At 37.5% G+C, this 13,874-nt stretch overlaps 1 protein-coding gene across 1 annotated transcript; it reads left to right on the forward strand.

The window, feature by feature from the left end:
- The first annotated feature begins 5,014 nt into the window (after positions 1–5,014).
- Positions 5,015–5,713, forward strand: LOC133778790 (protein LEAD-SENSITIVE 1-like). Its single transcript, XM_062218814.1, has 2 exons — positions 5,015–5,264; positions 5,481–5,713. Exons 1-2 carry the CDS (start codon positions 5,177–5,179, stop codon positions 5,711–5,713), a joined length of 321 nt encoding a protein of 106 aa, XP_062074798.1. The 5' UTR covers positions 5,015–5,176.
- Positions 5,714–13,874: the final 8,161 nt, after the last annotated feature.

A 13,874-nucleotide genomic window follows, 5' to 3' on the forward strand; every position in this document is an offset into this window, starting at 1 on the left:
TGGGTGTTGTAAGAGCGTAGGCATGGGAAACAGGCTGCACCAAATACTCGAAGAGAGCTGTAAGCTAGCTGTTTAGACAGTAGGACTTCAAAGGGTGACTTGTTTGCTAGGACTGGTGTGGGAAGTCTATTGATCAAATAGACTGAAGCTTGGAAGGCATCAACCCAAAATTTCAGTGGCATTGCAGCTTGGGCAAGTAACGTAAGACCCATTTCCACGATGTGCCTATGCTTGCGTTCCGCTCTTCCGTTCTGAGTGGAAGTATGTGGACAGGAGTGTTGAAAAACAATACCATGGTCATGCAAGAATTGAGAGAAAGAAAGGTATTCCCCACCCCAATCAAATCTGATTGTTTTTATTTTCCTATCAAACTGGGTTTCAACGAGTTTCTTGAATTCAATAAAAGCAGCAAGCGCCTCAGATTTTTCTCGTAATGGATAAATCCAAGTGAAGCGGCTAAAATCATCAATAAAGTGAATATAAAATTTGTATTTGGTATTAGACAAAATTGGTGCTGGACCCCAAAGGTCCGTGTGAATCAGATCTAGTGCATGAGAGGCTCTAGTGACATAATTTTTAAATGGAAGAGCATGAGATTTGCCCATTTGACAAGCATCACAAAAATGTACAGAGGTATTAAGCAGCGATTTTTCATTCATTTTCTATAAAACTTGATTTAAAACTCGAAAAGAGGGGTGGCCTAGTCTCCTATGCCATACATCATTCTTAGAGATACATAACAGTTCAGACTGAGGTGTTTGAGCTACATTATTCTTAAGGGCTGAGCTAAGTAGACACTTGGGAACATGGCTGGTTGAAGTGGAGGAGTGCAGCTGGGAAATGGAAGTTGGGGTGTCAAACTTGTAGAGACCATCCTTAAGACGCCCTTGAAGTAGCACCGCCCCTGTCACCTTGTCCTTCACACAACAAAAATCAGAATGAAACTCAATGAGAACATTATTTTCTGAGGTTAATTTGGAAACACTTATAAGATTTTTGGTGATTTGTGGGACATGAAGTAAGTGCTTAAGAACAAGAGGGTTAGGCGAATGAGTGTACAAAGAGCCAGAACCAACATTTGCTATATGTAGTGCCTTACCATTACCAATGACGATGGACTCCTTACCAGAATATCGTGTTGCCGTGGTGAGTTTGGCTAGATCTGAGGTGAGGTGGTCACTTGCTCCACTATCAACATACCATTCAGCATTATCAATGATCTCAGGAGAGGCTACAAGGGCAGTGTGAGAAGAGGTTGGTTGGAGCGGAGTGTGAGTTGGATCTGAACCCATGTATGCTTCATTGAACCGGTTGTAGCACACTGCAGCTGTGTGACCAAGTTTCCCACAAACTTGGCAAGTGGGACGAGAGCCATGACCTCTGCCTCCCCTTCCTCGGGAGCGTTGGCTGAACCCACGATTAGACCGAGGACCACCAAAGGAAAAGGGACGACCCTGGGCAGGGACACCACCACGATAGGAAGACGGGGACCGATTGGACGAGGACGACGAGTCAGTCTTGGTGGCCATGTTGGCAGTAACGGAGCCGAGCAACTTGGGTGTGGGTAAGGCATGAAGGCGCTCAAGGCGACTGTCATAGCGGAGAAGCATTTCTTGGAGCTCTTGCCAGCTGATAGAGGGGTGTGCCTCAATCTGAACCAGAATCGACAAGTAATCGGAGTCCAAGCCATTCAGAACGTTAGTCACCAAATGAGATTCAGGGTAGGGACTACCGGCAAGGGCGAGAATGTCTGCCCACACGCGCATCTGACGTAGATAATCAGCCATGGACTGAGAGCCTTTGCGAGCAGTTTGAATCTTGGTGCGAACATCATCTTCCTGAGCCTTGGAGTGAGCACCGTAGAGCAACTCAAGAGAACGCCAGAGATCAGCAGCGGAACGACATCCCATGACGTCTATAGCAACAGCTTCCGTCATGGACCCATAAAGCCAACCCATAAGGAGCTGGTCATGGACAATCCAGTTTTCAAAGCTGGGATTAGGGCGAGGTGGGGCTGGCGTAGTGGCGGAAACAGCAGCAGCGGAGTCGGGGATTGTCGCAGGTGGGAAGGCAAGGTGCCGTCAACATACCCAGAGAGTTGGTGGCCGCGGATGATGGTAGAAACCATCGTCTTCCAAAGAGAAAAATTGTGGCGGTCAAGCTTAAGAGCAAAAGGCTGAGATAAGGTGTATGGAGTGAAGGGAGCAGCTAGAGCAGGGGCGGGGGCCACAGGAACCTCGACGACAGCAATCACCGGAGTCGTAGCAACGACGCTGGCAGAGGTGGAGTCGACTGGAGCTTCAGACATGTTGGCGTAGGCCTATGGCTTCTGATACCAAGAGAAAATATATGCAGAGATGGTATTTTTAGACTGAGAATGAATGGAAAGAAGCAGCTCAAAAACGAGACTGCTGTAGTTGTTGTACATATATATTGTTCTGTGAATATACATTTACAAAACAGAGTCCAATAGGATTTGTACACGTTGCTATATATTTATAACAGAAAAATATTCTCAATAACAAGAATTTGTTACAGAAGGTGATTTGCTCATCTTGTGGTCCTGGCTGAATATTCTAGAGTGTTTGAGTCATTTTCCGAGTCATCAAGAATGTCCAATACAGGTGCTGATCTAGCAGCTGATGTGATTTCCTTTACATATCACCCTATCGAGAACAACTGTGAGTCCTTTGCCTTCTACTGCACAACTAACTATCGTAAGAGCATTCAAGGAAATGCTTTCAAAGCTCTAGTTGAGACTGTTTATCAAATGGCCACCGGTGGTGAACATGATTCTATTAGAGCCATTGGTGAGTCTTTTATAAGAAATTTCTTTACGAATAAAGCCAAAAGAATCAATGATGAAGGGAAGACCGGTGAGACAAGTGAGGAGGAAGATGAGGATTGAATCATCAATCTGCACCAACATTGGGCGTTGTCCAAACCCAAAAGAATTAGGATTATTTTTATATATATACATCAAGAATAAATAAGTTTTTTATTTAATAATGGATGTGTGATTTGAATAATATCTTAAATGTTTTGTATCTTAGATAGAATATTTCATGAACTAAAATGTTATCATGTTATCATTTGTTTTAATATAAAACTATAATCAATGTTTTGTATAATATTTATTTAAATATGTTTATGTCATTGTTTTATTTATAATATTGTTTATTATTATTTAAATTTTTGTATGAAAATCATAAATTTTTTATCAAATAAATAATAATTTTTGAAAATTAAACTAAGTAAATATGTATTGTATGTTGCTTGTACCAGTATATGTACATTTTGAGAGATATATAGAAAGGAGGACAACAGCAAGCTCAAAGCAATGGAGCTAGGTCGAGAATTAGTGAGAGAGAGAATCAATGAGAAAGGACAAAGCAAAAATTTTAAAATAAAAAACAAAAAAACTTACCCTTGATCTTATTTTTACAATTTCACTATCTCATTTTTGCTAAATCATTAAAAAAATACAACAAAAAATAACAACTCTAACAAATCTGATTTTTACATTTTCTATAATACCTATGCAATATACAAAATTCATATTAAATCATAAATTATTTTATACATTCTTTAAATATATATACATATATCAAGAGAGATAATGAGATTATGTGAGGAGCTGAGGTTAAAGTTTCAGAGGAGAGATTAGTGGATAGAAAGTAATGGTAGGATAGGTTTTGAATCATTTTTGGTAAGAGAGAGAGAAGAATGGAGAGGGACAAATGGAGGAAGACCTTTTTCCTCTAAAGTTTAATGATTCAATCCCTTAAAAAATAGAAAGAACCAAAAAAAAGACAAAAAAGAATTATGTAAATAATATATATCATTTTAAAAAATAATAAATATCTTTATTAAAAATATAAAATTGTAATTTTAATAATTTATTTCATTTCCATTCTTCCAACTTATTTCTTATACCAAACAACATAAAAGAGAGTAACTATCTTCTGGCAACTAGCATTTCCATCCATATATCACTCCTCATCTTTCCTATGTAAATACTCTATCCATCATACTCTCTCTCATTCCTACCAAACATATAGCATAAAAGTAGAGAGAGACTGAGAGAGTAGTATGATGTAGGAGTTACATTTTTACGTTTTTGTTTTTTTTTCTGTTATTTTTAAGTTTTCTTTTGTTGATGTTTAGTTGGTCCAATAAATTTTTTGTAAGTTGCTTTTTAATTGTTTTCTCTTTGAAAGTAATGGAGAGATTGAGGAAATAGAAAGGATTCTAGATGAAATTGATATCTCGTGCACTTCTAGCAACGATAGAAGTCGTCGACAGAGACCCCCACAAGTCAACGACATTTAAGACATTTTTTTGTAGTGCCTTTTAGATTTTTTTATTATTATTATTATATATATATAAATAACTATTTATTACCATTTTTAATTATGTATATCAAACCTAGTTATCATGCTATTATTATGTCGCTTATTTACAAAATTGTGCCCCAATATCAAACAAATTTATAAATTGTGTTAATTTGAACTATTTATCACTTAATATTGTAAGAATAAAATTGACGAATTTCGTTATCAATAAATAAATGCAAGGTTTTATATAACAAATAAAGAGGTTTGTTCAATTGTAGTATATATTATTTATATTATAACCTTTGATTTTGGAGGGGTGGCTCGTTATGGAGTGTACATTCAGTCGTTTTGATTAAAATAACATAATATTACTAAACTAAAAAAAAAAGTATTAATCGAGAACTTTTTTGTTGTTGTTGGTAGAAAGTTTAATTTACCGATGACTTTGCTCTGCACTTTCATAATCATTGACTTCTTAAAAAATGTGGACTTGGTACGTACTTTTATTACGTACCAAGAAAATTTATATTACTAATTAATAAGTTTGTTGACACATAAATGACCCTATAATTAATTTTATAGCTACGCAGTTTGGTCAATTTTAAGAGTGGTGTCATGTATGGTATATGGAATGAATCTACAAAGAAATTGAGATAGTGGAATGGGTCAACAAAGAAAGAAAGCACTACTATAGGACGTTTTCTGTCTATATAAGAAGATTTGCAATCGTAAAAGTAGATGATAAAGGTTTATAGTGAATGAGAAAAACAAGAGAAGAGTAACCCATTTTCCATTTATTCTTTTGGGTTTAAGAAATAATAGTCATATGCAAAGTGATCATGGGTTTATTTCCAATCGATAAGAGTTTACTTCGAGCAGGAGATCACGTTTACGGCTACAGAAACACGCACGTCTACACCCACCACGGTTAGTTTTAATTTATATATTCCTATATATAGCAGATGAATAATTTGTTAAATGCATGCTTTTTCCTTCAAAGATCGATACAAAAATAATAATAATAATTTTTGAGTGTTTATATAATGTGTAATAGTCAGAATATAGATTATTTTGTATTGGCCCGATAAAAGGTTTAACATCTATTCATGAGTAAATGATCTATTTATTCTCATCAATAAACAGGAATATATGTTGGAGATGATAGAGTGATTCATTTCACAAGCCCTGACTTCTCCAAATCACCAAACCATGTCACCAGCTGCGGAGACTGCAACTACGCTCCAACGAAGGACCGAGGAGTGGTCAAGTCCTGCCTTGACTGCTTCCTCAACGGCCACAGTCTCTATCTCTTCGACTATGGTGTCTCATCTTCGAGGTTTTTCTTCAATAGATCAGGAACATGCTCCACCTATTGAACACCTCAGCTCGGCTGTTACTTAACAGTCTCATCTTGGTAGCTTACTCTGTTACACAGTTGGTTATCTTAACTAACTTGTCTTGTAATATCAGTTCTTGAATGTTCTGTTTTCTTTTCTGTTGTAACAAACTTCTTCTCTCTTGATATATATAAGCTCCTTAGTCTCAGCTATTCCGGTTGAGCTACATTTTACCATTTTCAATCTTTCCACATTTTTCCACTTTCTCTGTTTCCTGTTATGGTACCAGAGCCATTGTCGCCATGGCAAATGACAACAACAATTCAAACTCTTCGTCTCCCTCCACAGGTGTTCTCCCTCCCGTAGCTCCCATGGCGGTCGATCCAGTTCCTCTTCCCAGTAATCATCTCCTTCCGCTTCAATTACGTCTTGACAGATCCAATTACTCCTACTGGCGAGTTCTTGTTTTGGCTGCGGCGCGTGCTTACAGTCTTGATGGTTATCTACTCGGCACTACTTCATCACCAGTTCCTCTTCTCCTCAACAATGATCCCAATCCAGCGTACCTGGCGTGGCTCAGATCCGATCAGTTCTTGATGCATTGGCTGCTCAACTCGGTTTCGGAATCAATGCTCGGACACATCATTCAATGTCGATCCTCCTCTGAAATCTGGTCCGTTTTGGCGCGCATCTTCGCTACAAAGTCAAAAGCTCGTCTTCTCCAAGTCAAAGGACTCCTCCAGTCGACCAAGAAAGGATCCTCATCCATTGATGACTACATCCTCAAGATGAAAGGGTATGCTGATGCTCTTTCAGCCGCTGGTGAACCTCTTTCTGATGAAAATTTATGTCTCTATATTTTAGGTGGTCTTGGTGCTGAATATGAGGCTACTGTTGTGAATCTAACCAATCGTACTGAGCCCCTTACTGTTCAAGATCTTCAGTTTAGCTTGCATACCCAGGAAATGAGGCTGCATCAACAGTCCACAGGTTCTCTTGATACCATTCAGGCTAATCTTGCCAATCTTTCCCTAAGAGGCAATCACAGGTTCAACAACAGGGGCGGTCGTCCGAGCTATCGCGGTTCTTATTCTAACAGGGGTGGCCGATCTAATAGGCCAGTATGCCAACTTTGTGGGAGGACAGGTCACATTGTTCAGAAATGTTACCATAGGTTCGATGTCAACTATACAGGAACCACTGGAAGCAACACTCCCTCTCCTGAGTCCTCCTCTTCAAGTTCTGGTACAGACAGTGCGCAGGCATATCTCTCTGAATCTTTTCTTCGTGATGATGCATCTGGTTCTTGGTTCTTGGACTCGGGTGCTACCAATCACATAACCCCTGATGTTCAGAATCTCTCCTCGAAGACTGACTATAAAGGAAAGTCCAAAGTCTTAGTTGGTAATGGTAATTCCATGTCTATTTCACATATAGGCTCTAATTTCATTCATGCATTACATAAGTCTAAATCTTTAGAACTTAGGGACATTTTACATGTTCCACATGCCACGAAAAATCTGCTTAGCATCTCTCAATTTACTAAGGATAATAATGTTGTGCTCGAATTTGACTCTCTTTGTTGTCTTATCAAGGACAAGACCACGGCCCAAGTACTTCTACGGGGATCACTCATTGATGGTCTCTACAAACTCCAGCTTCCATGTCCTGTTCGTTCCCGTTCCTCTCCTGTCCAGTCTACCAATACACCAGATTCTGCAGTTCAACTTTACAACTGTAATACTACTTCTAACCCTGTAAATGACAAGTCACAAGTAGCCAAAGTTTGGCACTGTCGACTTGGTCATCCTTCCAAACCAATTTTGCAAAAGGTCTTGTCTATAGTGCAACCGAATACCAAATGTACTTCGTTTCCATTCTGTGATGCATGTCAAGTTGGCAAGCTTCATCAATTTACTTTTAAATCAACCATCAATAAAACATCATTTCCTTTTGAACTTGTATATTCTGATGTATGGGGTCCCTCATTTTACAGTTCAATGGATGGCTATAGGTATTATGTGAGTTTTGTAGATGCATACACTAACTACACGTGGATATTCCCTATGCAAGTAAAGTCTGAAGTTTCAAACATCTTTCAAAATTTTAATTCTTATGTTGAAAGAGTTTTTGATGTCAAAATTAAATCTGTACAGACTGATTTAGGTGCCGAGTACAAACCTCTTTATAATTTGTTCAACACATTAGGCATTATTAGAAGGCACTCATGTCCCCACACCCACCAACAGCAGGGTCGGGTTGAACGAAAGCATAGGCATGTGGTAGATGTAGGCCTCACGTTATTAGCTCAAGCCAATATGCCCTTACAATTTTGGTGGGAAGCTTTTTTATCAGCAACATTTCTCATTAATAGGCTCCCCACTCCCACCCTTAAACTCATCTCACCATATCAAGCATTATTTCACCATGAACCAGATTATAATCTTTTAAAGTCCTTTGGTTGTTCTTGCTTTCCTTTATTAAGGCCATATCAGAGTCACAAAGTCTCATTTAGAAGTTCTAAATGTCTGTTTCTTGGTTATAGCTTACTGCATAAGGGGTATAAATGTATGCATCCATCTGGTCGAATTTACATAGCCCGTAGTGTTACATTCAATGAAATTGAATTCCCCTATACATCTCTTTTTCCACAATCTGATTCACAACCTACTCCTCATACTACTTACATCAATATTAGTGATCATCCAATCCCACATTTGCCTACATTTCCTTCTGCTCAGGTTAATGCGCCCAGTGCTCCCACTCCAGCTGTTCCAGGGTCTTCTCCAGCAGCCTTAACTCAGTCCAACACATCCACTTCTTCTCCTACGATCGTAGCTGATAGCTCATCTCATTTAAACACCTCATTACAATCATCTCAGTCACCCTCTGCTAGTTCACCACCATATATTCCCATTTCTGATATACAAATTGATTTGCCCATTCCACCTGTCCCAACCAACACTCACTCGATGCTAACCAGGTCCAAAACTGGCCATTCTCAACCTAAAGTTTTCTTAAGTACTGCATTCCATGATTTAGAGCCTATATCTTTTAAACATGCTATTACTAACCCCTCTTGGCAGCTGGCTATGAACCAGGAAATACAGGCTCTTCAACACAACCAAACTTGGACCTTGGTACCTGCTGAGCCTGAGATGAAAGTAATCAGCAACAAGTGGATTTATAGAGTAAAAACAAAGCAGGATGGCACAGTGGACAGATATAAAGCCCGTCTAGTAGCCAGAGGGTTTCAACAAGTTGCAGGCCTTGATTTTTTCGAAACATATAGCCCAGTTGTGAAGCCTTGTACAATACGTCTCATATTCACATTAGCTGTTACTTTTGGATGGGATATACAGCAAATTGACATAAACAATGCATTCTTGAACGGCATTCTTCAGGAGACAGTCTTTATGCAGCAGCCCAAAGGTTTTGTTGATCCCAATTTTCCACAGCATGTTTGCAAGCTCAACAAGGCAATTTATGGCTTGAGACAGGCTCCACGAGCCTGGTTTGATAAACTCAAAGGATCATTACTGAGGTATGGTTTCATTAACTCCAAGGCAGATTCTAGTCTCTTTTATACAAGGAAAAATGGCAAGCTGGTTCTTCTACTTGTCTATGTCGATGACATACTCCTCACTGGTGAAGATACTGCTTTGATTCACAAAGTTATCACTGATCTGCACTTAGAGTTTGCTTTAAAAACTCTCGGGTCTGTTACTTACTTCCTAGGCTTTGAGGTTACTCGTGATTCTACTGGGCTTCATCTCAATCAGAGAAAATATATTCTTGACTTACTACACAAAACCAACATGTTAAGTGCCAAACCCCAGCCTACTCCTATGTGCTCGAGTGTAAAATTGGCCTCTGATTCAGGTATTCCGCTTGCTGATTCAAAGGTTTACAGGAGTGTAGTTGGTGCTTTGCAATACCTCACAATGACACGACCTGACATCTCGTTTGCTGTCAATCGCCTTAGTCAATATCTAAAGGCTCCTACTTCGATCCACTGGGCTGCTTGCAAGAGGGTTCTGAGATACTTAGTTGGCACTACCACTTTTGGCTTGCATTTCACTCCTGCTTCTTCATTTACTGTCCAGGCTTACTCTGATGCTGACTGGGCTGGCAACATCGATGACAGAAAGTCCACCTCTGGATATTGTGTTTTCCTTGGTCCCAATCTTCTCAGTTGGTCTTCCAAAAAGCAAAATGTGGTGGCTAGATCAAGCACAGAAGCTGAGTATCGATCATTGGCCCTCGCCACTGCTGAAATCATCTGGATTCAATCCTTGCTCTCTGAAATTGGCTTTCCTCTGCATACTTGTCCTGTTCTTTGGTGTGATAATATGGGAGCTGGTTCCTTAGCTAGTAATCCTGTCTTCCATGCAAGGACAAAGCATATAGAGATCGATCTTCATTTCGTCCGAGACAGAGTATTGTCTAAGCAGCTGGATGTTCGATATGTGGAATCAGCTTCTCAACTTGCAGACATTTTGACAAAGCCTCTGCCTCATCATCAATTTACTGGTTTTTGCAACAAGTTGGCTCTTCATCAGACTCCGTCCAACTTGAGGGGGGGTATTGAACACCTCAGCTCGGCTGTTACTTAACAGTCTCATCTTGGTAGCTTACTCTGTTACACAGTTGGTTATCTTAACTAACTTGTCTTGTAATATCAGTTCTTGAATGTTCTGTTTTCTTTTCTGTTGTAACAAACTTCTTCTCTCTTGATATATATAAGCTCCTTAGTCTCAGCTATTCCGGTTGAGCTACATTTTACCATTTTCAATCTTTCCACATTTTTCCACTTTCTCTGTTTCCTGTTACCACCGGCTCATGCATCTACTCCCCAGACGACGTCGTCCGACGCGCCGCCGATATCTTAAACACCGACGAGGGTTTCGGTGATTACGACTTTTCTACGAACAATTGTGAGACCTTCGCAGTGTACTGCAAGACTGGCAAACGTGTAAGCTTGCAAATCTTTTCTTGGAAAAATAAAGGAAAGACTGCGTTTGAAGATATGACTCGTCAGCCCCTTTCTGTGAAGAACACGGCTAAAACTGTGTTTAATGTGCTTGTGAAACAGAAGATTGATACGCTTCGATATGATATAAGAATGCATCAACAAGAATCTAATGGTGCAGACGAAGATCAACAAGAAAAAAAGGATGATGATGATGGTGACAAGATTCGAAGCGTACCTTTTCTACCTCTGTTCAACCCGTTACCTTGTCAGATGCCTTACATGCTCCCTCTATTTCTCATAATCTTATTAGTGTTGCCCATTTATGCAAAGATAGTTCTCATATTCTTATTAGTGTTGTCCGTTTATGCAAAGATAATCATGTCAAACATCATCACGATACTCAGAAAGTTCTTCACGGCCACCTAGTTGATGGTCTCTATCGACTGTCTCTCCCCACATCATCAACCCTTCTCTCCGTCACCGTCCAATTCTGTCTCTCCTCGACTCTTTCTCGCAAGACCTCTTTGTTGAAATATTAAACTTGATTTATTATTGTTAGTTTCTAGAATTTGCATGAATTTGGAGTTTCTAGAGTTTCCATGTATTTACTATAGTTTCTAGCTAGTGTCTTTGTGTGTATTTACTAGAAGTTGTTGGGTTTTTAGCATTCTAGAACTCCACTTTCTTAATTAGGATATGAGAATTATCTAGAATATTCTGCTAGCTAATAAATTGGACTTGGTCATTGTTCCTCTGTGATCACTAATCAAGTGTTGTGTACACATGGATCTTTGGGCAGCTTCCCCATGGTCTCTATTAATGGGTATAAATATTTTCTTCTGCTTATTGATGATTTTTCTCGCTATTCCTGGCTGTATCTCTTAAAATCTAAGGATGAATGTACTAATCTTTTTATTCAGTTTCATACTATGGTTATAACTCAATTTATTAATGTCTCTATACAAAAGGTCCAAGTAAACTACAAATTTTTTCAAAGAATTTTTTTTATTTTAACGGTTTTTTTTATTTTTGCCCGTTAATCTTAACGGAATAACCGAATATTTTTATATTTAACGGTAGATTGTAAACATGTCTTAAACTTAAATAAAATGAATAACTGAACAAGTTAAAATAAGATATTTTTTAGATATTTTAAAATGATAACTATTTAAAAATAATAAAATCATATATTTTATAACTTAAATAAAATTTAATTAAACTTAAACTTAATACTATATTAAACATATAATATTTAATCTTTCGTTGTCAATGTCAAATTCAAAAAGCTAGAGAAAACATATACTTAAACAAAAATAAATGAATAAATTAAAATAGGATTTTTTAAAAATATTTTATGATAATTTAAATAATTAAATTGTATTTAATTAAAAATAATAAAGACATACATATTATTTTTTTCTTATAAATTTGTATGATAGTTTATTTTTTATCAAATGATTGGAGCTCTTTTTCAACATCAAATTCACCAAAGGACATTGTGAGAATCATTAGAAACAAAAAATAGTTGATGCATATATTCCCAAAATTTTATTTTAAATATTATTTTATTCTTATATATATGTCATATAACCATGTAAATATATATCTATGTCAACGTTGTCTTTAGATTTCATATATGTAGAAATTATTGATATAAATATGTAAATATACTATAGAACTATAATTCATTCAATTATATATATATATATTTTAAAAACAGTAAACCAGTTTTTATTAAAATTATAAACAATTTTACAACTTTAAATCTAAGCAAACGTGCATTGCACGTTGCTTCTACCTAGGATATATATGTGTATATATACTAGATACAAGCAACATTTATATATGTAACGCCCTCGATAACCCAGGACCGTAACACTGTGTACTTTAAATAATGCTTAACTCGCTAAATGAGTCATTAGGTTATAAATGTGCATCTAAGTGTTATTAATAGGCCAGGGTGAAAATTTCGGTCAAAAGGAATGGATATATTTTAATAAAAATGTTGAATTGCACATGGGCGATAAAAGTGTTTTATAAAGTTATTTACAATCCAAAATGGTCATTACTGTATAAAAGTTACAACCCGCCAACCTAAGCGGCAAAAATAGGGTTAAACCCTACTTCCCCTGAGAAACACATTGGTCGTGGTGGTCAAGCAGCTGCATATGTACACATCGCCACCTAAACTCTCCACTCAAGGCTGTGTGTGTTTTTCTTTCCCTTTACCTGCACAACATAGCACTCGTGAACCAAGGCTCAGCAAGAAAACTTATTACTGCATCTATACAGCATAAATAAATGATTATGGGGCTTGCAACCCTAATCAGATGGTGACTGATAATAAGTCTATCTCTGGGGTAGAGAAAAAATAACACTACAACAAAATAGAGGTTTTATGACTTTAATTGGGAGACATTGGAAGTCTACAATGTCTCCCACTTAGTGAGACGTTGTTGCTAGGGTCATTGTAGGTATATATCCCACGTCTCCCATTGGGAGACGTGCCTCACTTCCCACGTCTCCCACTGGGAGAGGTGGAAAGTCAAACGTTGACTTTCCACCTCTCCCATTGGGAGACGTGGGAAGTGACTCACCTCTCCCAATGGGAGACGTGGGAAGTCCCTAGGAGACATCCCACGTCTCCCATTGGGAGAGGTGAGTCATTTCCCACGTCTCCCAATGGGAGAGGTGGAAAGTCAACATTTGACTTTCCACCTCTCCCATTGGGAAACGTGGGAAGTCTCCCACCTCTCCCAATGGGAGACATTGAAAGTCTCCCACATTTAAAAAAAATAAATTAAATAAATTTATAATTAATATTATTTTAATTTGATTTAATAATTAATTAAATTGAAATAATATTAATTTAAATTGAAATTATTTTAATTTAAATTGAAATTATTTTAATCTAAATTGAAATTAATTTAATAATTAATTAAATTGAAATAATATTAATTTAAATTGAAATAAAAAAATATATTTGTTAGATATATACAAGAAATACAATATTTGTTAGAAATATTCAAAATGAACAAATATTGCATTGTGTATGAAGAAAGAGTTAAAAAATTAAAAAAAAACCTATCAACGAGGTCGGTAACTTTGGATTATCGGCAACATATATGTCGCCCATTCTTGTCGCAACTCATCAATTTGTGCCTCTGTATATGATGTGCTTGTTAGCTGCAAGAAATATAAAGTAAAATATATTAATTAATTATT

Source organism: Humulus lupulus, chromosome 5, assembly GCF_963169125.1.
Source record: "Humulus lupulus chromosome 5, drHumLupu1.1, whole genome shotgun sequence".
Lineage (NCBI taxonomy): Eukaryota > Viridiplantae > Streptophyta > Magnoliopsida > Rosales > Cannabaceae > Humulus > Humulus lupulus.